Source organism: Rana temporaria, chromosome 11 (assembly GCF_905171775.1).
Source record: "Rana temporaria chromosome 11, aRanTem1.1, whole genome shotgun sequence".
In the NCBI taxonomy this organism is placed as follows: domain Eukaryota; kingdom Metazoa; phylum Chordata; class Amphibia; order Anura; family Ranidae; genus Rana; species Rana temporaria.
The window spans coordinates 160,374,196-160,400,533 of record NC_053499.1 but is presented as its reverse complement, the minus strand read 5'-3'; the positions used below and the strand labels follow the sequence as shown (position 1 = coordinate 160,400,533).

The 26,338-nt window shown below is 47.4% G+C and overlaps 2 protein-coding genes across 5 annotated transcripts in view; one reads left to right on the top strand and one right to left on the bottom strand.

Moving 5' to 3' along the window:
- Positions 1-2,486: 2,486 nt before the first annotated feature.
- SDR42E1 (short chain dehydrogenase/reductase family 42E, member 1) lies at positions 2,487-3,736 on the top strand (the record flags this gene model as incomplete). Its single annotated transcript, XM_040329589.1, is given in 1 exon segment — positions 2,487-3,736. A coding segment is annotated over 1 exon segment (1,101 nt), but the record flags the coding sequence as incomplete, so codon positions are not given.
- Positions 3,737-10,883: 7,147 nt separating this feature from the next.
- Positions 10,884-26,338, bottom strand: part of PLCG2 (phospholipase C gamma 2) — a 110,458-nt gene continuing 95,003 nt past the window's right edge. For 3 of the 4 annotated variants that reach the window (XM_040329583.1, XM_040329586.1, XM_040329584.1), the window contains exons 27-33: positions 25,384-25,593; positions 24,575-24,714; positions 24,191-24,305; positions 22,320-22,487; positions 20,921-21,009; positions 20,638-20,804; positions 10,884-11,477 (exon numbers count right to left, since the gene is read on the bottom strand). In XM_040329583.1, coding sequence (XP_040185517.1) covers positions 11,435-11,477; positions 20,638-20,804; positions 20,921-21,009; positions 22,320-22,487; positions 24,191-24,305; positions 24,575-24,714; positions 25,384-25,593 — 932 coding nt within the window. In that variant the 3' untranslated portion in view covers positions 10,884-11,434. Of the gene's footprint in view, positions 11,478-17,937; positions 17,985-20,637; positions 20,805-20,920; positions 21,010-22,319; positions 22,488-24,190; positions 24,306-24,574; positions 24,715-25,383; positions 25,594-26,338 lie in introns of all 4 variants that reach the window. The other variant, XM_040329585.1, reaches the window with a different exon arrangement.

Genomic DNA, 26,338 nt, shown 5'->3' with positions numbered 1-26,338 from the left:
CTCTGCCGTCCGCGTGACCCGGCGGCGATGTGGAAGGTACTCTTCATTCCGAACCGGAAATCCAAAAGCGAATTTCGAATTTAGGAAATAAAATGATCACCCAGCGCAAGTAGATTTTGCTGCCGTACTCACCTTCAATCTTCAACCACATGTCCCGGAATGATGGCTGCAGCTGCAACATTGTTTTTTTTTTTCAACTTTTTTTTTTGTAAAAGTCAGTCTAGCGGCCAATTAGCCACTGGCTTCCTTTTACAGCTTCTACCGTCCCATTGGAGAGCCTGGAACGAAGCTGGCGGTTCCATCGAGGAAGGTCCCAGATCATCTCTATGGTATAGGACAGAGGTTCTCAACCCGGACCTCAAGTACCCCCACCCAGTGGCGTCACTAGGGTTGATGTCACCTGGTGCGGTAAAACATGGTGTCACACCCCCCCCCCCCTACCACTCTACCAACTATAGTCGCCCCTCAGTACAGACCCCCCCAGGACAAAGCACCCCCCTCCATTAGTAATGCCCCACCCATCGCAAGCCGACACCCACTGACCTCAAGTACCCCCCACCCAGTGGCGTCACTAGGGTTGGTGTCACCTGGTGTGGTAAAACATGGTGTCACCCCTCCCCTACTAACTTCAGTCGCCCCTCAGCACAGGCCCCCCCCCCCCCAGGACAAAGCACCCCCTCCATTAGTAATGCCCCACCCATCACAAGCCGACACCCACTACCCACTGACCTCAAGTACCCCCACCCAGTGGCGTCACTAGGGTTGGTGTCACCTGGTGTGGTAAAACATGGTGTCACCCCCCCCCCCTTTACCAACTATAGTCGCCCCTCAGTACAGACCCCCCCCCCCAGGACAAAGCACCCCCCTCCATTACTAATACCCCACCCATCACAAGCCGACACCCACTACCCACTGACCTCAAGTACCCCCACCCAGTGGCATCACTAGGGTTGGTGTCACCTGGTGTGGTAAAAGATGGTGCCCCCCCTACCAACTATAGTCGCCCCTCAGTACAGACCCCCCCCCCCAGGACAAAGCACCTCCCTCCATTACTAATACCCCACCCATCACAGACCGACACCCACTGACCTCAAGTACCCCCACCCAGTGGCGTCACTAGGGTTGGTGTCACCAGGTGTGGTAAAACTTGGTATCACCCCCCCCCCCCCTCTACCAACTATAGTCGCCCCTCAGTACAGACCCCCCCTCCATTAGTAATGCCCCACCCATCACAAGCTGACACCCACTACCCACTGACCTCAAGTACCCCCACCCAGTGTCGTCACTAGGGTTGGTGTCACCTGGTGTGGTAAAACATGGTGTCACCCCCTTACCAACTATAGTCGCCCCTCGGGACAAAGCACCCCCCTCCATTAGTAATGCCCCACCCATCACAAGCCGACACCCACTACCCACTGACCTCAAGTACCCCCACCCAGTGGCATCACTAGGGTTGGTGTCACCTGGTGCGGTAAAAGATGGTGCCCCCTACCAACTATAGTCGCCCCTCAGTACAGACCCCCTCCATTAGTACAGACCCCCCCAAGACGACTCTATACCACGTGATCAGCTGTGTCCAATCACAGCTGATCACGATGTGAACAGGATTTGTCTGTTTTTGTCATTCCTCCCCTCACACTGACAGCAAGGGAGGAGAGGAGAGCCATAAACCGACAAATCCACACGGGACATCTACTGATTATCAGTGCAGCCCCAACAGTGCCCACCACTGCTGCCAATCTGTGCCTATCGGCGCCCCTCGGTGCTCAGTGAAGGAGAAAAATTACTTATTTACTAAATTTTATAACATAATAAGGAAATAATATATAATGTTTGGGGGGGCTGTAAACATCCCTTGTGACAGCAATAGGCAAGGACAGGTACTCTTTATAGAGAGATCTGGTGTCTACTAGATTTTAAAAATGGCGCTGTTTACATCCAGGGAAACCGGAAGCGATAAAAATGTTTGTCGCTTCCGGTTTCCTATACCATAGAGCCCATTGGGGACCTTCCTGGTCTTCGAAAAAGCTCTATGGTGAGCCAGCAGAAGTGCCAGGTTCTCTGGTGGGATGGAGAACCCAGAGAGGCACCAGCGGGGAGGGGTAGGGAGGGTGCGACCTCCCGCCGCCTGTAATGGCCATCCAGCTGTTAATTAGCTGCTAGGATGGCTTCTACTAAAAATGCCGGCCACCGGCAGAAAAAAAAAACGATACTGGGATGATGACTGTAGCTGCAGGCAACCTCCCGCCGCCTGTAATGGCCATCCAGCGATACTGGGATGACGACTGTAGCTGCAGGCAACCTCCCGCCGCCTGTAATGGCCATCCAGCGATACTGGGATGACGACTGTAGCTGCAGGCAACCTCCCGGTATACCACTTGAAAGCCCCAATGTATATGTACGTTCCGTATAGTACGGTAGGCGGTCTTTATCATTATTATTATCAGTGTTTTCATTTTTCACTCTTATTTTCTTCCTTGGTTTTTAGGTTGGGTTGCCGTTTATTCGAAGATGGAATGGACGTGGTTCTTTTCGACATAAGAAAACCGGTTCAGAATCTCCCGGAAGGAATCCGGTTTATACAAGGGGACATTCGCTCCCTCTCCGCGGTGGAAGATGCCCTCACCAGCGCCAGTTGCGTAATCCACACGGCCTCCTACGGAATGTCGGGCCGGGAACAACTGCAAACGCGGCTCATCGAAGAGGTCAACGTGAAGGGTACGGAGAACGTCCTCCAAGCTTGTGTGAGTAAAGGGGTCCCGAGACTGGTGTACACCAGCACGTTCAACGTGGTGTTCGGAGGGCAGACGATTCGCAACGGAGACGAGTCTATGGAATACCTACCTCTGCACCGCCATGCCGATAACTACTCCCGCACCAAAGCCATCGCCGAGATGAAGGTCCTCCAAGCCAACGGGCTTGAGCTGGCCGATAAAAGCGGGTTCTTAAGGACTTGCGCTCTTAGATCAGCTGGAATCTACGGGCCGGGGGAACAAAGACATCTCCCGAGGATCATTAAGACCGTTGACCAAGGTTTGTTCATGTTCTTGTACGGCGATCACCAGAACCGGGTGCAGTTTGTACACGTGGACAATCTGGTTTCTGCCCACGTTTTGGCAGCTGAAGCCCTTGCCGAAGAGAAAAACCACATCGCGGCTGGGAAGCCGTACTTCATCGCCGATTGCCAACCGGTTGACAACTTCGAATTCCTACAGCCTTTCATCGAAGGCCTCGGGTATAAATACCCAACCTTTCGCCTCCCCCTCTTCTTCGTCTACCTTATGGCCTACCTCACCGAATGGCTACATTATCTTGTCAGACCTCTTTACAACTTCCAGCCGTTGCTCACCCGCGCCGAAGTGTACAAAACGGGCGTCACTCACTACTTCAACCTGGATAAAGCCAAGAGGGAGCTTGGATATGAACCCAAGCCTTTTAAAATGTCCAAAGTCACCGAATGGTACAAAGCTCAGGGGTACGGAAAACGGGTAACAAAGGGCAGAAACTATAACTTCCTTTTGGACCTGGCCTTGTGTCTTCTGTTTATTGTGGTGCTGCTTGCTTGGTTTCCTAAAGTGGTGGGGTGAAGGTCTCACTTCCCGGACGTCCAGGGCAAAGTTCTTTTGAGGCTTACCGAATACCTACAACGTCGGAGTCACCGATTTCAATCGGAGGCTGTTGTGTCTTGAGAATACCCCAGATCCAGTAGAGATTTATTGATCTCTTAAAAAATAAAGTGTCTCAGTGATTGCACTGTCGCATATACAATCTCCAAGCCAAAAGCCACACAAATACGTGATGACATCATGACGTATAGCTCCACCCAACACGTTTCGTCATAGGTGAAAAACAAGGGAATCCTAATCCCATGCTCCCTGGAAGATGTCAATTATGACGAAACGTGTTGGGTGCAGCTATACAATTTTGTGATTGTGTGTGGTGTGTTTTTTATTTTTTTTAATGATTTGCCTTTAGTTCTATGTTGGTGGACCCAATAATGGCCTCCCCAGATTTGATCAGGTTTGTAGCAGTGTATGGCCTTTCTTCAACACACCTACCTCAATGTGTGTGTGTGGGGGGAAGCCTTTAGGTGCCTTCACTTTTTTCCTGAAGAAATTTCTATTGATTTTGGTGACCGTCTCTATAAATCGAAATTCCGTAGAAGAGTCTAAACTACCTTCGCAGCAGGGCTCCCCCATCACTGCACGGGTTAAATGCTTGCTTTTGAGACGGGCACCATTAAAAAAACGTTCTACCTAATCTATACATTGCTCCCCGGCCCTCCACGGCAGCCGGCACTCTCTCGCCAAAATTCCGGGTAGTGTGTGGGCGCTTCTTGACCTAAAACGGAACTTCAATCAAACCAAGCCCCCCCCCCCCCATCCAAACAAGTCCCCATGCTTTATTTTGCTAAGAAATCAACCCCCCCCCCCCCCCCCTTAGCATTTCTGCTTGTGGCCATCTTGAGTAAGGGAATTCATGTAGCATTTACATCCTGGAATCCATCTGCCTTTAGCTCATGCATGCAGGAGGGTGTTGCTTAGCTGAGAAAGTTCCCACCTCCTTTCGTGCCCCTGATTTACTAAATCTGGTGCAGCCGTGTAGAGTAACCAATCGGCTTCCAGGTTTTATTGCCAAAGCTTAATTGAACAAGCTGAAGCTAGAAGCTGATTGGCTCCCATTCACGGCTGCACCAGATTCCGTCTTCTCCAGTCTTAGTAAATCTCCTCCTGTGTGCCGACCAACACTCTCTCCTGTCATATTTCTTTTTAAGTTCCTAAAGACTAATTCTGTATTAATTATTTCTGCAAATTTGAAACTACGAACAATTGAGAACTTCCACATTTATTCCCGGGAGATTTTGTAACTAATGGGATTTTTTTGAATTTTTTTTTCCAATGTCATTTATATTTCTAATGTATGAAATAAAATATTAACAGGTTGTGTTGTGTTTATTATAAGAAATCTTTTTGTATGTGTTGTGCCAAGAAAAGTCCTAAACCTGTCCCCTCTTCAGCATCTTTAACCACTTCAGCCCCGGACCATTTTGCGATTCGGCACTGCGTCGCTTTAACTGACAATTGCGCGGTCGTGCGACGTGGCTCCCAAACAAAATTGACGTCTTTTTTTTCCCCACAAATAGAGCTTTCTTTTGGTGGTATTTGATCACCTCTGCGGTTTTTATTTTTTGCGCTATAAACAAAAATAGAGCGACAATTTTGGAAAAAAAAAATATTTTTTACTTTTTGCTGTAATAAATATCAGCCAAAAAATGTATAAAAAAACGTTATTTTTTTCCTCAGTTTAGGCCGATACGTATTCTTCTACATATTTTTCATAAAAAAAAAAATCGCAATAAGCGTTTATTGATTGGTTTGCCAAAAGTTCTAGCATTTACAAAATAGGGGATAGTTTTATGGCATTTTTATTAATATTTGTTTTTTTTTTTACTAGTAATGGCGATCAGCGATTTTTTTTTTTTTTTTTCTTTTCGGTACTGCGACATTATGGCGGACACTTCGGACACTTTTGACACATTTTTGGGACCATTGGCATTTTTATAGCGATCAGTGCTAAAAAAAAAGGCATCGATTAATATAAAAATGCCACTGGCAGGGAAGGGGTTAACACTAGGGGGCGGGGAAGGGGTTAAGTATGTTCCCTGGGTGTGTTCTAACTAGGGTTGTCCCGGGTCCGATTTTGAGTATTTGCGGGAGTACTTGTACTCCCGCAAATGCCCCCGAAGCCTGGCCGAATACTTGCGCCCCCCGCCGCCGGATATGGGGGGACATGGCTGCATCTGTGGGGGGACATGGCTGCATTTGGGGACACATTTAAAAAAAAAGTATCGGTATTCGGTATCGGCGAGTACTTGAAAAAAAGTATCGGTACTTGTACTCGGTCCTAAAAAAGTGGTATCGGGACAACCCTAGTTCTAACTGTAGGGGGTGTGGCCTCACTAGGGGAAATGACTGATCGCCGTTCATACATTGTATGAACAGAAGATCAGCATTTCTGCCCTGACAGGACCGGGATCTGTGTGTTTACACACACAGCTCCCGGTCCCCGCTCTGTAACGAGCAATCGCGGGTGAGCGGCGGCGAACGCGCCCGCCGGGCACGCGCACGGAAGTCAGGGACGAGCGGGGGGCGCGCGCCACTAGTGGCCGCTTTGAGAGCCCGACGTATAGCTACGGGCTCTCGCGCAGGGGAGCCGACCTGCCGCCGTATAACTGCGGCGGCTGGTCGGCAAGTAGTTAAAGGTAATGTTACGCCGAGCAAATTGATACCCAACATGTCACGCTTCAAAAGTGCGCTTGCTCCTGGAATGGCGACAAACTTTGGCCCCTAAAAATCTCCATAGGCGAAGATTAAACATTTCTACAGGTTACCAGTTTTGAGTTACAGAGGAGTTCTAGGGCTAGAATTATTGCTCTCGCTCTAACGTTCGTGGCGATACCTCACATGTGGGGTTTGAACACCGTTTTACATATGTGGGCGTGACTTACGTATGCATTCGCTTCTGCGTGCGAGCTCGTCGGGGCGGGGAGTGCTTTACATTTTTTTTTTTTTTTTTTTTCATTTATTTAACTTTTTATTGTTAAGATTGAAAACTATTTTTGTCCAGTTTTACTTTTGATAATAAAAAAAAAAAAAAGGAAGACGATATCTATTACTCTTTACCGCCAAATGAAAGCACCGCTCTGTCCTGGAAAAAGTCTAATCCACCTGGATGCGGAAAGTAGTCGTGATGTGGAGCTGTGAAGAAGCCCCCCGACGTTGGTGTGAAACATGTAAGCTGATACCTGTAGTTCACCTTTTGTATCCGGCACTTGAATAAAGATATTGCAGAGGAGTGCGGCCGCCCAGCCTTCTTTCCTTCTAGTTGTGGCGATCTGTACGGTTTTACCAACACATGTCAAAGTCGCAAAATTGTGCTCAGGCATTAACAATTTACTTACCCTGAGGAGGGAAGGGGTTAAAGAAAGAGACACTTGTATAAATCACTCCAAACCTTTATTAACGTGTATAAAAACAATTGTTTGTGTAAAACTCAAAAAAAGATATCCGGCAACATTAAATTAAAAGGTCGTGTTTTCATTTTCAGACGCAATCCGGGATCTGTTGGGTTTCATACGACGCTCAATGGATGACGGAATTACATTGTTGCCTTTTTTTTTTTTTTTTTTTTTACCAAATTGTGTAAACTCAGCAAGTCTGAAGGGAAAATTCCCCATCACATAAAACGGGGGTCTTGCATTTAAATTTATGGAGGTCCAGGTGGTAAAAGTCTGAATCTTATGTTTGCACTGTAATACATTACAGCGGAGTCCCCCCCCCCCCTTTAATATTGCAACTTCCCCTTTACATCACAGACCCCCTTCACAGCAGCCCCACAGTGTCCTCAGTTCCCCTTCATGTCCCGGCACCCAATCACATTGCAGCCACCTTCACGTCAGTGTCCCCTTACACATCACAGTACCCCATTACACATCACAGTGCCCCATTACACATCACAGTGCCCCATTACACTGCATCCCCTGTACTTCATAGTATCCCTTTTAAAAATCTCAGTGCCCCTTTAGAGCTGGTTCAAACAGGGGCCATTTGTCAGGCGACTCCGCTCTGTTCAATGGAACTGTTCTAATAGGAGCGACGCAAGTCGCTCCGACTTAGAAAAAGGTTCTTGTACGACTTTGGGGGCGACTCGGGGCGACTTGCATTGACTTCAATACAGAAGTCATTTTGCAAGTCGCCTCTGAAGTCGTCTTGAGATCGCCTTGCCAAGTCGCCCCCAAAGTCGTGCTGCCCCTGTGTGAACCGGGTCTTACACATCACAGTGCCCCTTTACACATCAAAGTGCCCCATTACACATCACAGTGCCCCGTTACACTGCATCCCCTGTACTTCATAGTATCCCTTTAAAAAATCTGTGCCCCATTACACATCACAATGCCCCTTATCACAGTGCCCCTTATCACAGTGCCCCTTTACACATCATAGTGCCCCTTTACACATCACAGTGTCCCTTATCACTGTGCCCCATTACACATCACAGTGCCCCTTATCACAGTGCCCCATTACACATCACAGTGCCTCTTATCACAGTGCCCCATTGTACATCACAATGCCCCTTATCACAGTGCCCCTTATCACAGTGCCCGTTTACACATCATAGTGCCCCTTTACACATCACAGTGTCCCTTATCACTGTGCCCCATTACACATCACAGTGCCTCTTATCACAGTGCCCATTGTACATCACAGTGCCCCTTATCACATCACAGTGCCCCTTATCACAGTGCCCCATTGCACATCACAGTGCCCCATGGCACATCACAGTGCCCCTTATCACTGTGCCCCATTACACATCACAGTGCCTCTTATCACAGTGCCCCATTGCACATCACAGTGCCCCTTTACACATCACAGTGCCTCTTATCACAGTGCCCCATTGCACATCACAGTGCCCCTTATCACAGTGCCCCATTGCACATCACAGTGCCTCTTATCACAGTGCCCCATTACACATCACAGTGCCCCTTATCACAGTGCCCCTTTACACATCACAGTGCCCCTTATCACAGTGCCCCTTTACACATTATAGTGCCCCTTTACACATCACAGTGCCCCATTACACATCACAGTGCCCCATTACACACCACAGTGCCCCATTGCACATCACAGTGCCCCTTATCACAGTGCCCCTTAACACATCACAGTGTCCCTTATCACTGTGCCCCTTTACACACCACAGTGCCCCTTTACACATCACAGTGCCCCTTTACACACCACAGTGCCCCTTTACACATTATAATATTTCATTACACTGCAGTCCCCTTCATGTCGCAGTGCCCCGTTCATTTCCAGCCTCCCCTGCACCATCCTACGCGGGCAGAGGCACTTATCAGCCTGTCTGTCCTCTCCCAGGTCTCCCGCCCCCGGGCGCCGGTATCATTCTTACAGCAATGCTGCAGATCTGGACGGAGGGCGGGAGCCGACAAACATATGGTAACAAGATTGTGATCACCGGCCTGTTAACTTGAAAAGACTTCCACACTCAGTACAGATCCCCAGCATCTCTCTGCCTGACTGTCTCTTCTCCTCGCTCCAGCGGGGGGGTGTACACAGATCCGGGGGAAGGGAAACGCCCCTCCATACCTGGAAGTACCAGGTGTTCTTTTTTTTTTATCCTAACAACAAGGAAGTGAATGGAAGAGGACTGCTGATGGGGTCACCATTATAGATAACCAGTTCCATTGCCCTGTATGAGTAAAGAATAGGTTCACTTTAAAGCACAACACCGGGAAACACTCATATAGAACTGCAATATGAATGGTCCTAATTATATCCTGTCCTGGAAATTTTATATCAATGTATTTAATATGTATTGTCATAGTGTCACCCAGTGTTTAGTACTTCCGCAACCCGCTCTAAAGAGCCGACTGGGGCGGTCTGAGACCGGTTGACTCCCGTCTGGTAGTGGAAAACGTCTTGAGGTTGGAGTGTGATGTTTGCGGCGTGGGGATGTGTCCGCCGACGAGGGGCCCTCTGTGCATTAGTGCGAACGATCGTTGAGGAGGGGATATGCTCCAGGGGAGGGCTGGGCAGAGGGGCAGGGTGGCAATTGCCTCCCAGGCTGCCCTAACTTATGTTCAAAATGCCCGCTACCATTTTATTTTTTATTCTGGTCTTGGAAGTCGGGCCAACCATTAGCTGTTGCATTCCAGGAGTTGTAGTCCACCTGGTGGGTGGAAAACAGAGCAGAGGAAACTGCAACTTCCTGGGACTGAATTCTTGGAAGCAGGCAGAGGCAGGGCATGCCAGGGAATTGGGACGCAGGGCTGCAGGACTGGGCGCTGGCTGCAACTTGACCCCAGGACCAGGAGCATTACCCCCCAGGAAGCCGTGGCGTGCAAGGACCTGCTAAACTGAGATCACTGAGGTGAGAGACCCTGACACCTCTAGCTGACCCCCATCTCCCCCCCCCCCATACACCCCATGTAACCTGCCCCAGTGATCAGGCTGCATTGGTTGGGCACTGGATTTGACTGCACTGATGGGCACTGGTAAGGCTGCATTGAAAAATCAGATTGGCCATGGATGGTGAGCTGATTCAGCGGTTCAATGGGCCACTTAACTGGACTTGCCCCCCAGGCCTAAGGCTGCCAGCCCTCCCCTGATATGCTCGCTCCGCAAGGACATTAGTGGTTATAGGTGGATGTGCCCTCTGATCAGCATGGTCGTGATTCGTAGCGCACGCCTGCAGATAGCCTCCATTCCACCTACAATAATAGTATAATCCGAATATGCGTTATTCTATGGAACGGCGCATAATAAGGATTCCTATCAGCGGGAATATGAGAGCTTTTCAAAGTCGGGGGGGGGGGGTCTATGTTTTAAAGCAATACTGCTTAGTTTTCTAGGAGCATACACACTTTCCCTGCCCGGAGACGCCCATAAGACTTTAGCCAGCATTGTATTGTATTCATGTATTGTATTGTATTAGACATCCTGTTAGAGGGATGCCCTTATATGGACATTTCCTGTGTGAAGGGGGACATCCTGTGATGACCACTCCCATGTGGGAGGTGATTAGCTGCTGAAGCCGTCACTTCCTGTTTGTGAGATCTTTGGTAAATTGCTGTGATGCCGAGATGATAAGAACAGTGTGGTGATGTCTCTTGACTTGGATGAATGGCAAATCCGAATCAATGGCGAGTGGACTTTTAGCTTAAGATGGATTATTACATTAAGACGAAATCTGTAATTATTAGCACCGGCAAAATGGCGGCGTGCTGCGTATACAACCTATTTTTCCATGTTAACCCCCAAATTCATAATTAAATAGAAGTCCAAAAAGTAAATACACCCCATGAGATCTTCAGATTACGAACTTTCAGTAATATTTTATCGACCTTTTACACACACAGTTCAAGTATATCTTTTTTGCCACACACCAACGTTCTCGACTCGTCCGATCCGTGGCGCGTGTCAATATTACAAACTATCTTTCCTGAAGAGTTGAATTTTCCGGGGCTTTTTGCAAAAAAAAAATAGCTTTCGGTCATTTTTTTTTGGTAGAGAACTTGGATCTCCATGTCGACAAAAACAAAAAAACAACATACAAAACAAGATTATAAAGTTCATTTCTTGTTGGACCACAAAAACGAGACGAAAAACGTCATTGAACTTCAAAAACCACCTCCGGGGTCTTCTCTCTCTCCGTCTCCATCAGCGAAAAATGGCAGCAAGGAGTTCGAGAGTCGCAGACGATGCTTCACTGAAGGTTTATAGTGGATGCTTTTCATGGATTGTTGAAGGTTATCCAAGTTTTTGATAAAGTTTTTTTTGTTTCAAAAGTTCTCCACTTGATTGTAATTTTGATGTTCCCAGGATTTGGAAGAGGGCGCCCTCTCTCCAGCATCGATCGGCTATGAGTAAAATCTGCTGTTACTTACGCGTTTCTCCCCTAGCCTTAAAAAAGGAGAGAACACAAACAATTAGCACCATAATAAAGGGAGCTTTAGCTAACTCACTAAAAAAGTCTACCTGGATGCATTGACTTTTATCAAGATTGGGAACTTCATGAAAAGGACATTTAAAGAGACTCAATCAGGGCAAAGTGACGGAGACCCTGGAAACATCCGCTGATGCAAAAATTTCCCGCGATCCCATGCCACGTCAGAGTCTGGAGCACCAACCCTGTGCAAGCTACATGTAGAATGGTGTTGGAACTTACATGGAGTCAGGGGCGTCGGGAGTGGGGGCTAGGGGGGGCTGGAGCCCCGAATGGGTCCCCGAAAATCCCAGAGTCTCACGATTGCAGGTTTCCATTGTTAGCCCCGAGCAAGCGGCGAGCACCGGGACCAATCTGATCCAGAGCGCCACTGAAAGTGGCCAAGTGCCATAGCAGGCCCCGCCTTCTGGAGCCTGCGCAAAGCCTATGATGGACGTCCCACTGGTCCAATGCTGGGACCACGGGACATGTGACGTCCATCATAGGCGCTGCAGGCTCCAGAAGGCGGGATTTACAATGTGGTCGCCGCACCACATCCCTGCTTGGTGCTCGTGTGTGCGGCTCTTCTCTCCTCCCCTCCTCGCCTCTCCTCCTCGGCTCTCTTCCCCTCCAGGCTCCTCGCCTCTCCTCTCCACCTCGGCTCTCCTCCCCTCCCGGCTTCTCACCTCTCCTCCTCGCTTCTCCTCTCCTTGGCTCTCCTCCCCTCTCCACCTCGGCTCTCCTCCCCTCCAGGCTCCTCGCCTCTCCTCTCCTCCTCGCCTCTCCTCTCCTTGGCTCTCCTCCCCTCCAGGCTCCTCGCCTCTCCTCTCCTCCTCTCCTCTCCTCTCCTTGGCTCTCCTCCCCTCCTCGCCTCTCCTTGGCTCTCCTCCCCTCCTCGCTTCTCCTCCTCGGCTCTCTTCCCCTCCAGGCTCCTTGCCTCTCCTCTCCACCTCGGCTCTCCTGCCCTCCAGGCTTCTCGCCTCTCCTCTTCTCCTCGCCTCTCCTCTCCTTGACTCTCCTCCCCTCCTCATTTAGAGCAATGCACGCCGGGATATTTTAGGGACGGCTCATGCGCAGTTCGTTCGGCGCAAGGACGCGCTTCATTTAAATGAAACACGCCCCCCTACCCGCTGAATTTGAATTCCGCCGGGTGATTTACGTTACGCCGCCGCAACTTTACACGCAAGTGCTTTGTGAATAAAGCACTTGCCTGAAAAACTTGCTGCAGCGTAACGTAAATCAGATACGTTACGCCCGCCCAGTTTTACGCCATTCTACGATAATCTGGGCCTAAATGCTACGTGGATCATCTGCCCATACCCAAGAAGGCCACTCCTGGGATGTATGATATTATTTTGACCTAGGCCAGAAACCAGGAAGCAAGTGAAGAAATGTTCAAGGAAGGAGGGGCTTTCTCAGCTAAGCACACCCTCCTGCCTGCACGCCTGAGCTACGGACAGATAGATTCCAGGAAGTAATTGCTACATGAATCATCTGCCCCAACTCTAGATGGCCACGGCCAGAAATGCTAAGGGGGTGTTTTTCAAAGTGATTTCTCAGCAAAATAAAGCATGGAGACCTGGATGGATGGGGGAGTTTGCTTTGAAAATTAAAAATGAATTAAATAGCGTTTTCATTTTTTGGTGCTCAGATGCGGTGTAGTTCCGCTTTATGTTCCAACCTACAGGTCCGCGATGAGCAATTCTCAGTGCTTAGTGACAAAGAAGTAGAATTTGCAAAAATGAAGAGTAACTGTTCTAATCTCACATTTAATTAACTTTCTCCACCTTTATTAGAAGGAAGACATATGGTACAGAATGGCAACAAAATATTGGATGGGCATCAGGGGGGAAATATCAGCTCACGATGGTAATGTAAGCAATACATCTTACCTGGTTCAGATCCAATCATCATTATTACTAAAAAAAACAGCAAATACAACTAAAAATGGAAGAATGCGGGGGAAATATATAAACACGGCAGTAATTATCTGTTCGCTTGTGCTTGCTGAGCAAGGTTTACATTTTCAGTTTTATTACTCCAAAGCATTCACTTCAGGTATAATTAAATGTTCGTTTGTCCTTTAAGCAAATATTATCCACTTTGTTTATCACCTCTATATTTTAAAGGCAGACTACGCTCAAAAGAAAAGTTGTTGTACATGGCAAAGTTGAAGAGTATGTATTGTGTTGAAGTTGTTGTACATGGCAAAGTTGAAAGGTATGTATTGTGTTGAAGTTGTTGTACATGGCAAAGTTGGAGAGTTTGTATTGCATTGAAGTTGTTGTACATGGCAAAGTCGAAGAGTTTGTATTGTGTTGAAGTTGTTGTACATGGCAAAGTTGAAGAGTTTGTATTGCATTGAAGTTGTTGCACATGGCAAAGTTGAAGAGTATGTATTGTGTTGAAGTTGTTGTACATGGCAAAGTTGAAGAGTATGTATTGTGATGAAGTTGTTGTACATGGCAAAGTTGAAGAGTATGTATTGTGTTGAAGTCGTTGTACATGGCAAAGTTGAAGAGTATGTATTGAGTTGAAGTTGTTGTACATGGCAAAGTCGAAGAGTATGTATTGTGTTGAAGTCGTTCTACATGGCAAAGTTGAAGAGTATGTATTGTGTTGAAGTTGTTGTACATGGCAAAGTTGAAGAGTATGTATTGTGTTGAAGTTGTTGTACATGGAAAAGTTGAAGAGTTTGTATTGCATTGAAGTTGTTGCACATGGCAAAGTTGAAGAGTATGTATTGTGTTGAAGTTGTTGCACATGGCAAAGTTGAAGAGTATGTATTGTGTTGAAGTTGTTGTACATGGAAAAGTTGAAGAGTGTGTATTGTGTTGAAGTCGTTGCACATGGCAAAGTTGAAGAGTATGTATTGTGTTGAAGTTGTTGCACATGGCAAAGTTGAAGAGTATGTATTGAGTTGAAGTTGTTGTACATGGCAAAGTTGAAGAGTATATATTGTGTTGAAGTTGTTGCACATGGCAAAGTTGAAAAGTATGTATTGTGTTGAAGTTGTTGTACATGGCAAAGTTGAAGAGTATATATTGTGTTGAAGTTGTTGCACATGGCAAAGTTGAAAAGTATGTATTGTGTTGAAGTTGTTGTACATGGCAAAGTTGAAGAGTATGTATTGTGTGGAAGTTGTTGTACATGGCAAAGTTGAAGAGTATGTATTGTGTTGAAGTTGTTGTACATGGCAAAGTTGAAGAGTATGTATTGTGTTGAAGTTGTTGTACATGGCAAAGTTGAAGAGTATGTATTGTGTTGAAGTTGTTGCTCATGGCAAAGTTGAAGAGTATGTATTGTGTTGAAGTTGTTGTACATGGCAAAGTTGAAGAGTATGTATTGTGTTGAAGTTGTTGCTCATGGCAAAGTTATAGAGTATGTATTGTGTTGAAGTTGTTGTACATGGCAAAGTTGAAGAGTATGTATTGCATTAAAGTTGTTGAACATGGCAAAGTTGAAAAGTATGTATTGTGTTGAAGTTGTTGTACATGGCAAAGTTGAAGAGTATGTATTGCATTAAAGTTGTTGAACATGGCAAAGTTGAAGAGTATGTATTGTGTTGAAGTCGTTGTACATGGCAAAGTAGAAGAGTATGTATTGCATTGAAGTTGTTGTACATGCAAAGTTGAAGAGTATGTATTGTGTTGAAGTCGTTGTACATGGCAAAGTTGAAGAGTATGTATTGCATTGAAGTTGTTGTACATTGCAAAGTCGAAGAGTATGTATTGTGTTGAAGTTGTTGTACATGTTGTACATGGCTAGTCCTCCCTATGTGATAAAAAAAAGGGTCAATATGCTACTGAGTGACTACAAATACGACACATCGCTGATCCATAGATGCCCATACTAGACTGCATCTGCCCCAGAGGTATCATTACAATCTTTTCCATTGTTGGTCTCAATATTGGTCTCATTTTTAAAAAATTTGCACTTGGCACTCAAAATAAAGCAAAACCAGCAATCGTGTTTAATAAACAAAAGCAACATATAAAATGCATAAACTAGAGGAGTTTATCTCGTACCAACTATAATAATGGTATCTGTGGTGGTGAACACAGGTAAAATTCCACATCTTAAGAACATAAAATCTGTCTAGAATCTGTCCATACATAAAGTATTGTTTCCCTTCACCTGTAATGACCTTGAAGGCCTGAAGAAGTTTTGGCCAAGTCTCTCTGCCCAGCCAGGGAACTTCTGCTCTTCTTATGGGATTCATTGCCAGCCTAGCCCTGTGATAGAATCCTGTTGGGGTGTTTGGATCTGCCTTTTGGCCCTTTTTCTCAGTTGGATACACCTAGTACGGCTCCCAGGAGAACCTTCCAGGAGTGACCTCCATACAATGGCCACACAACCCCATTTGGTACTTCACAACTCTCAAGGAACAGTGACTTTCCCCTGAGACTCACCTGAACTGCCATATATACTCATCAACCTGTGATTGGGAACAAGACAGTTTCCACCACCTGTAGCCATCACTCCATCATTTTATGGCTTTGTGTCTTCTTCTTGTTCTACTTGAGATGGTCAAAGACTATGGACATGCCAAGAGAAGATGATCTAAGACTAAGGGCATGCTACAAGAGACTGTGGACATGCTACAGGCCAGGGGTGGCCTAAGACCAAGGGCATGCTTCAAGACATGGTAAAAAGACTTTGGACATGCTTGGAGGAGATTATCTAAGACTAAGGGCATGCTACAAGACATGGTAAAAAGACTATGGACATGCTTGGAGGAGATTATCTAAGACTAAGGGCATGCTACAAGAGACTGTGGACATGCTACAGGGGGTGGCCTGAGACTAAGGGCATGCTACAAGACATGGTAAAAAGACTATGGACATGCTTGAGGAGATGATCTAAGACTAAGGGCATGCTACAAGAGATGGCCAAAGACTTTGGACATGCTAGGAGGAGATGATCTAAGACTAAGGGCATGCTACAAGAGATGATCAGAGACTAAGGGCATGCTATGAGAGATGATCAGAGACTAAGGGCATGCTACGAGAGATGATCAGAGACTAAGGGCATGCTTCGAGAGATGATCAGAGACTAAGGGCATGCTACAAGAGATGATCAGAGACTAAGGGCATGCTACAAGAGATGGTCAAAGACTATGGACATGCCAAGAGAAGATGATCTAAGACTAAGGGCATGCTACAAGAGACTGTGGACATGCTACAGGGGGTGGCCTAAGACTAAGGGCATGCTACAAGACATGGTAAAAAAACTTTGGACATGCTAAGAGGAGATGATCTAAGACTAAGGGCATGCTACAAGAGATGATCAGAGACTAAGGGCATGCTACATGAGATGATCAGAGACTAAGGGCATGCTACAAGAGATGATCAGAGAATAAGGTAATGCTACAAGAGATGGTCAAAGACTATGGACATGCTAAGAGGAGATGATCTAAGACTAAAGGCATGCTACATAAGATGATCAGAGACTATGGTCATGCCAAGAGAAGATGATCTAAGACTAAGGGCATTCTACAAGAGATGACTAGTGACTGTAGACATGCTGAAGAAGACTTGTCAGACTACAAACATGACAGAGTAGTTGGAGACCGAGGACATGCTTTAGGAGACTGAAGACACATTAGATGACATCATAGACTGGAGACACATTAGATGACATCATAGACTGGAGACACATTAGATGACATTATAGACTAGAGACACATTAGATGACATCATAGACTGGAGACACATTAGATGACATCATAGACTGGAGACACATTAGATGACATCATAGACTGGAGACACATTAGATGACATAATAGACTGGAGACACATTAGATGACATCATAGACTGGAGACACATTAGATGACATTATAGACTGGAGACACATTAGATGACATCATAGACTGGAGACACATTAGATGACATCATAGACTGGAGACACATTAGAGGACATCATAGACTGGAGACACATTAGATGACATCATAGACTGGAGACACATTAGATGACATCATAGACTGGAGACATATTATATACAACTGCTGGAGATCACTGCTACTACAGACTCTTTACAAACCAATGCTTCCATGTTTTTGCCCCCCTCACACCCACCTTAAAAATGACGGGTGGCACATTTGATATATTGTAGCTTTTAGCAAGATCCAAAATAAAAGATTAGGAAGGAATAAAAAAACGAAAATGTCAAATGAGACGACGGACTGCACAGAAAATACACACAATACCGTGAAACAAACAATTAAACCACTAGAATACTTCTCCTTTACTGGCTTCAGTCAATACACAGACTACTGTCTTTAGGGGCCCCCGAGGGCGCAACAGGAAGTGACGAAGGTCTGGCACCCAGATAGAGGGTTCCAAGTTGTAGGAAAATGAATTCTATATGGAAAATTCCCTGTGGCCAATGTTACCCGTTGTACCCGGAGCACAGGTATGTCTCAGGTGTCAGTTACCTTATTAATCAAGCAGATTCTGATGGCTTTACTTGCGGGGCCCTGGCCTGAAATAAGAGAGAGATAAGGAATGATTCTAAAAAAAAAAAGAGTTGACATCGGTTTCAAATGTTCTGTCTGTCTGTTCTGGCTTTATTCCGAGCAGCTTTTCCTGTTCTGGAAGGATTAACAGGTAATACAACTATTTTATGGGGGGGGGGGGGGGGGCTCGGAAAAACAAAGACTGTGTCACATCGGTCATTTTTTTGTTTTGCCCAGAGCTCCACCTCAAGGCTTTTTTTGATATTCAATTATAGTGTCTTAACTGGTCCGACACACAGGGATGGACTGGCCATTGGGACTACAGGGAGTTTCCTGGTGGGCCGATGGCTTAGTGGGCCGGCTTCAGTGACAGCGGACCGCTGCCCCCCTCCGTTCCTCTGTCTCTCCCTTCCCGCAGCGCTCACCTCCTCTCCCTCCCCGCATCGCTCACCTGGGGGGGAACAGCGAAGCAGGGGGGATGACAGAGGAGCATGGGGGGACCAGGTCAAAGCGGTGTGCAGTACCGAGTTTGGCCTGAGGTGGGGTGTGTATGCAAGACAGCTTGAACGGAATTCCGTCAGAGTTTATTCCGACGGACACTCTGATCGTGTGTACGGGGCATAAGAGAGTGGATTATAGGATTTTACAGGCATTTTAATTTTGGGGTAGGGCTTATATTCCAGCCCTGCTGGAAAATACCGCTAGGTCTTATTTTCCGGGTATGGCTTTTTTCCCCGGGGCGGGTCTTATTTTCGGGGTAGGTCTTATTTTCAGGGTAGGGCTGAAAACACTAGGGTAGGGCTGAAAACACGGTACAGAGAACGTTAGAAAAGGAAAAAATCTTTCAGTTAGGGTCAACATCTACTTTTAGCGCATGCACCGCGGTGAGAAGGAGCCCTCAGTTAGAGTAAGAACACACAGTAGGTTAATAAACGTCACATGAATCACCGACAAAGACCAGACAGAAGCCAACTCTTTTGAGAACCAAGTGCAAAACAGAGAACCCAATTGCCACCACCAGCTAGGACCTTACTCTATGTTAGATAGTGAACCACAACACCAAGAAGACAAAAGAGAAATATGACCACAAAAAACACAGACTATGACTGAGGACAGCAATGAGTCTTAGCGCTACGACACGTCAGTAGGACACCTGTGAAGATGAGACACCACCACCAATGAAAACATGCTTGTCCATGACTCTATGACAGTGTTTCTCAACTCCAGTCTTCAAGGCGCCCCAACAGGTCATGTTTTCAAGATTTCCCTCAGATGAAACGACAGTGGTAATTACTAAGGAAGTGAAACTGATCAGATCACCTGGGAAAAATAATGGGAAGCCTGAAAATGTGACCTGTTGGGGTGCCTTGAGGACTGGAGTTGAGAAACCCTGCTCTATCACGCACATTGGACCACGAGGCCCAGCATGCCCCACAAAAGTTTAACACGAGTTGCCACCAACATTTGAAGCAACTCGGTCACTACAATCAATGTGTGAAGGTGTTCCCTCAACGCAGCCACAGAGTTCTCACAGCTCCTGTGAATTTTGCTTTAGGAAAGAGAAAAAGCCAACTAAAGAATCTTCAGAATCTGACACTTCCAAGAGTGTCGATTTGCTGGTCGTCTTCTGCACTCTGTGGTTCCTTCTGCCGACTGTTAAATCACTACAGGACACAGGAGTAAGAAAGGGGCCAGTGGATCCAACCAAAGCGTGCAGCAGGGGACAAGTAAAATCGACACTCCTGGAAGTGTCGCATTCTGAAGACTCTTTAGGGTTAGGGTTGGGGTTAGAATAAGGGTTAGGGTAGGGGTTAGGGTAGGGGTTGGGTTAGGGTAGGGGTTAGGGTTGGGGTAAGGGGTAGTGGTTAGGGTAGGGGTTGAGGTTGGGGTAAGGGTTGGGGTTAGGGTAGGGGTTAGGGTAGGGGTTGGGGTTGGGGTTAGGGTAGGGGGTTAGGGCATGGGTTAGGGGTTTGCCCTTGAAGAACTAGGCTAGGACTCAGGGATTGGAATAGGGACCTCCCACAGAGGTCAAAGGTCAGAAGGCTAGTCCCCAGGGGTCAATGGTCATGGGGCATGGCTGACCCACCCCCACCAAAGTGTACCGCCTACCCCAACTAAGTCGGGGGAAGCGCTCTTCACTACAATGGCAGTGGAAGTCATGAGTCTTCTGTATTTCACACATTGATTTTAGTGACGGACGGTATCATTTTAAGGTCTGCCCGTGGTTGGCTGATCTCCATTACCTCGTTTTACTTACAAAAAGGCGGGTCTTTCTAAACAAAGATTTCAGGTTGACGTAGAGGTCAGAACCGCCCTTTTTTTTTACAACCCTTATTGAAATCCAGCTACGCCATCCCTCCATGCCTGAGTTCCCAGTACACCCATCTGCTTCCATCATGAGGGGTTCTCACTCTTTGCTTTTACATCTCACATAATGCAGGAGAAGGAGTGAGACTGTTCAGAGTGGGTGGCAGAGCCAAGAATTTTTTTGGTAAGGAGATCTCACCACCGGTGATTTGCCAATCCAGCGGGGACCTCGGGACCTCAGAACTCACACAACCGAAAAGTAAAAATGGACACATTTCTAGTAAACTTTTTACTTTTGGTTACTTTTGTGTGTTGTGATTTTTTCCGCTCACATAAGAGAAGTCGGGAATGAAATGATTGTATCGATCGTACCTCCTGGGATCGGGGATTGTCCGGATGTCGTTCCCCGGCTGGCGCCCCATGGCTTCTCTGCTGGGAACTCGAATGTTGTCGTGGGTGTCGTACAAAGAGACCTCGTTATTTTGGGCGGCTCGCCGCCGAAGATCTCCGGAGGAAATGTACAAGCCTTCTTCATTGCCCTAAAGAGACAAAAGTGATGACATCATTATCCACGGGTGGTCAACGCCCGTCCGTCATGCCCAACGGGGGCCCAAATAAATTTCTGGGGTCCCCAAATTGAATTCTATGTACTTACCAGATCTTTCTTTATTTGGCAATGAACCAGAAGTGACGCCAACTCCATATTTTCACCATAACCATTCTTCAAGGGAACTGATCGATATCCTGGAAGACACGATCGGAATTATTCTATTCTATTATCTCTGCCTCTCTATTCTTACCATCCTTGTTCTGCTTGAATGAACCTCTCAGGTTGCTTTCACACTGCTCCTACCACTGCACCCTCACCACCCTACCATCCCTGGCTCCGAAACTCCCTGCCACCCAGCGCCCCTAACACTGCACCCTACACCTCCCCCACCCCTAACTCTGAACCTCCCTGCCACCCACCGTCCCTACCCCTGCACCCCCACTCTTGACTCTGTACCTCCCTGCCCCCCAGCACCACTACCACTGCACCCTCACCACCCTACCATCCCTGACTCTGCACCTCCATGCCACCCAGCACCCCTAACACTGCGCCCTACACCTCCCCCCACCCCTAACTCTGAACCTCCCTGCCACCCACCGCCCCTACCCCTGCACCCCCACTCTTGACTCTGTACCTCCCTGCCCCCCAGCACCACTACCACTGCACCCTCACCACCCTACCATCCCTAACTCTGAACCTCCCTGCCACCCAGCGCCCCTAACACTGCGCCCTACACCTCCCCCACCCCTAACTCTGAACCTCCCTGCCACCCACCGCCCCTACCCCTGCACCCCCACTCTTGACTCTGTACCTCCTGCCCCCCAGCACCACTACCACTGCACCCTCACCACCCTATCATCCCTGACTCTGAACCTCCCTGCCACTTAGCGCCCCTACCACTGCACCTCTCACCACCCATATCAGACCCTTATCTGAGCATGATCCCAGCTGGCCAGGAAAAGGGGGACCCAGCATGCCCTGGTAAGTGACATCATAAGGGGGTAGGGGGTCACCCGGTGACATCTTTTGCATTTGGGTCGGCAACTGGCGCTCGTGACTGACATTGGATCTACTTCGGGGGGGGGGGGGGGTTGAATAAAGGACTTGTCAAAAACTGGCTGTGTTTTTTATTTACTTTGCACTTTATTTTTGGTGAGTGAATAGGGGGACTATGATAAGATTCAGATAAGCTCCCCCATCCGCAGACCTTCACATCTACCGCCCAGGGTTATGGGGAAGAGGCCCTTGTCCTCAGCAACATGGGGACAAAGTGCTTTGAGAGGGGAGAACCCCCCCAATGTTGAGGGCATGTGGCCTGGTATAGTTCCTACGCGGAACTATATAGTTCCTACGCGGCGTATATCTGGAGATACGTCGGCGCAAGTGCTTTGTGAATCCGGGCCTGTGTTCCTATCCTAAGTTACCTATGAAGTTTTTGGTCATTTGAGGATAACCACACAACATCACTGTAGCAGCCCAGGACTCGTGTGAGACGGCTTTGTACCTGTTTTTAAGCCTCTAATTGGGAAAGTATTTTGAGCTAAAAAGTTGGGGTCGCTGAACATGTCCTCTTCATACACGGCAAACCTCAGGAAAGCCAAGTTTGGTTCACGGATCTCGAACATGGCCTGCTGCTGAACGGAGGTCCACACGGGGTTCAGGCCGTTATCGTCTGAAAGGAGAAAGAAGAACACAAAATGAATGCTGGAGAGTGTTGAAGGAGACCAGTCTACCCTAGCTTGAGAAGTAATTGCTGCTAAAACCTAAAAAGCAGATGAGGACTTGATTTTCTGGGTGGCCTTGAGGAGAGAGGTGCGCCCTGGAAACTCTGCTTGGTGATACATTTTAGGTCTCTACGCCTTTCTCAAACCTGTGAGGGCATCCTCGGTTTACTTGGTGGCCTCGGAGAGAGAAGTGCTTCCTGGAAACTTTGCTTGGTGATGTATTTTGGGGCTCTACCCCTTTGTCAAGCCTGTGAGGGCATCCTTGATTTCCTGGGTGGCCTCAGGGAGAGAAGTGCTTCCTGAAAACTTTGCTTGGTGGTGGGTCCCGTGGTTCTACCTCTTTCTTAAGCCTTTGAGGATATCTTTGATGTTCTGGGTGGCCTTGAGGAGAGAGGTGCTTCCTGGAAACTTGGCTTGGTGACGTGTTTCTGGGCTATACCCCTTTCTCAAGCCTTGAAGGACGTCCTTGATTTCATGGGTGGCCTCGTGAGAGACGTGCTTCCTGGAAACTTTGCTTGGTGACGTGCTTCTGGGCTATACCCCTTTCTCAAGCCTTGAAGGACGTCCTTGATTTCATGGGTGGCCTTGTGAGAGACGTGCTTCCTGGATACTTTGCGTGGCCGTGTGTCTTGTGGTTATCCCCCTTACTTAAGCCTGTGAGGACATCTTTGATGTTCTGGGTGGCCTTGAGGAGAGAGGTGCTTCCTGGAAACTTTGCTTGGTGATGTGTTTCTAGGCTGTACCCCTTTCTCAAGCCTCGAAGGACGTCCTCGATTTCCTGGGTGGCCTTGTGAGAGACGTGCTTCCTGGATACTTTGCTTGGTGATGCATCTTGTGTTTCTACCTCTATCTTAAGCCTGTGAGGACATCCTTGATTTTATGGGTGGTCTTGAGGAGAGAGGTGCTTCCTGGAAACTTTGCTTGGTGATGTGTTTCTCGGCATCTAGCACTTTCTCAACCCTGTCTGGGCATCCTAGGCTTCCTGGGCGGCCTGGAAACTTTGCTTGGTGATGTGATTCGGGGCTCTACCATTTTTTTCAAGGCTGTGAGACGGCATCCTCGATTTCCAAAGTGGCCTCAGAGAGAGACGTGCTTCGTGGAAACTTAACTTGGTCATGTGTCTCGTGGTTCTACCCCTTTCTGAAGCCTGTGAGGACACCTTTGTTCTGGGTGCCCTTGAGGAGAGAGGTGCTTCCTAGAAACTTTGCTTGGCGATGTGTTTCTGGGCTGTACCCCTTTCTCAAGCCTCACAGTTCTGAGAAAGGGGTAGAGCCCTGAACGTGATGCAGGAGTGCTTCTCTACCTGAGGCAACAAAGGATGTCACACGCTTACCAAATCTGAACCATGAAAGCTACCACACATCGCTGGTTGACACTTCTATCCTTGAGTCCCACTGCTGGCCAGGGACTGTTGGACTTAATGCTGTTGCTGCATCCACAGATTACCTTGATGTGCCTTTAAAAGATTACCTAACCAGGTTTGTGCCCTCTGTTCTTTTTCTCTATAGTAAACACATTCTGGCAATGGCATGTCCGTATTGGGTTTTGAGAAAGAAGACTGGGCCATACAGTTTGTAGAGAGAAGATATTTGTCGTTGTACGTTTAGTCCTTGTCGTGTCATCTGCTGTAACTGTGAAGTCGAATACTTACTCACTACGCTGGTCCTGAACTTATTATTATCGAATTCTCCTCCACAGACCTCCAACTCCACGAAAGGACAGGCGATACCCCGGCCAGGCTTCGGCAAATGACGGGCGCCTATAACCTGGAATACCAAAATACCATTTTTGTTACGCCGCAGTCAATACTCTATGTCGTCCTATTTAATGTTCGCAATCAGGCTCGGATTTTACAGCATAACAACCGATTTGGTGGTCACATGGCTTTGTTGATAAATAAAGCCAGGTTAGTGACCGATCCCATTATATTTTTTTCTACATTTGTAGCCAAACAATTTTACAGACGAGGACTTTTGAAAAACAAAAAAGTCACATGTTCCTTTATTCAAGCCTGAACATGCCCGCTGTCACCTACCTTAATAGTCAGCACCATCTGCCCAATTCTCCTTGAGTCACTCAGGTCATAGGAATCCTGCCTCATACACTCCGGCTGCAAGATGTATCCACACCGTCCATTGAAAGAGAACAAGGATTGGTTGATCTGCATGTACCGGTCTATGACAACAACCAAAAAAATGGGCATATTATTATATTGCAATAGTGTCTTTGAGACGGCATGTTCTGTAAGAATGACGATTTTTTTTAGCTCCTACCCAACGCGTTTCGGGAGATTGGACGCTCTCTTCTTCAGGGCTGAAAGCAGAATAGTAGAGTGTTGGCCTGTGAGGCTGCCTTTACATCCCTGGCCGGCACTCTGCCATTTTACTTACCACCCTGAAGAAGAGGAAGTCCACCCCCCCTCGAAACGCGTTGGTTTGATGTACACGATTATACTTTTAATAAACATCTTATGAACCATACATCAAAGTTGCAGTTTTCTGGACACTGGGCGCTCCTTCTGTCCTACCCATGAGACTTCTTCTCACTGAAATGACCACATGGCCACATTGAAAAGGTAGCAGCCCAAGACTCCAAGAAGGTCCAACACTACCTTCGCCTTTGGGCACAACCTACTTGAAGGGACTTCTTTAAGGCAGGGCAAAAGGTGCCTGTCATTGTTGTGGGGCCCAAAGAAGCTGCCTCGTACTTGCCAACTAACCTGGTTAGAATTCCCTGGTCCCTTGAAGTTTTAGTCCCGTGCTGTGTCCTGATATCTCAGTGTGATGTTCTGTTACTAATGCTGCTCAGCTCTGCCCTATTGTTGTGATTGTAGGAGGTCCTTACCTGGAGTCTGGTAGTTCAGAGCCACCATCTGGACTCCGCACAGCCAGAGCCTCAGCGGATCGTAGTTGGAGGAGTCCACTCGCGGCCCCTTGGGATAGACGCGCGTGAGCGCCCTGCGGTTATATTTCAGCAGGTCAACGGGCTTCACCCTAGTGAGGCTCTCCGATTTGTTCTCCACAAACGATCGGATTTCTCGGAAGTCCGGCGCCCCTGCGTATAAAGTGAAGCAGATCGGTCATACAACCAAGCATTCAACTGTCCAATAAGATTGGAAAATTATAGTCACATGGCCAAGTTGGTCCAATGAAGATGAAAAGGAAAGAACAGAGAGCCAAAAGCCCAATCGTGTGACACCGCATTAACCACTCGCCGACCGGCTCACGCCGAGATTCGTCGGCAGAATGGCTCTGCTGGGCAAAACTCCAAGGGTACATTGTTCCCTTTGAGAGGGACCCAAAGCACGTGGCCGGCGGGCGCGATCGGGTCCCAGGGACCCAGATGGCAACCCCCCTTTTTTTATTTATTTTTAAATAAAAATATATATATTTTTTTAATATTTTTTTATTTTATTTTTTATTAAAGGGACAATTTTCTTTTTTTTAGAGGTCTGGAGGTCCCCAGGGGCCTGGATGACAACCCCCCTTTTTTTATAAAATTTTTTTTTTTTAATATATTTCTTTATTTCTTTTATTTTTTATATATACGAAGGCATGGCAGCCCATTCAAATCAATGGGCTGCTGTGCCTGCACAAATGAGGGCCGCCAAAACACATACATGTGAACCAGCCAGGCCCAAAATAAGCTGGAGGGGGGGCCCAAAAAAAATGTTTGCCCAGGGCCCAAACCATATTAAAGACGGCCCTGACTGTGTCTATTCCCAGTGTAGGACTGTGTCTATTCCCAGTGTAGGACTGTGTCTATTCCCAGTGTAGGACTGTGTCTATTCCCAGTGTAG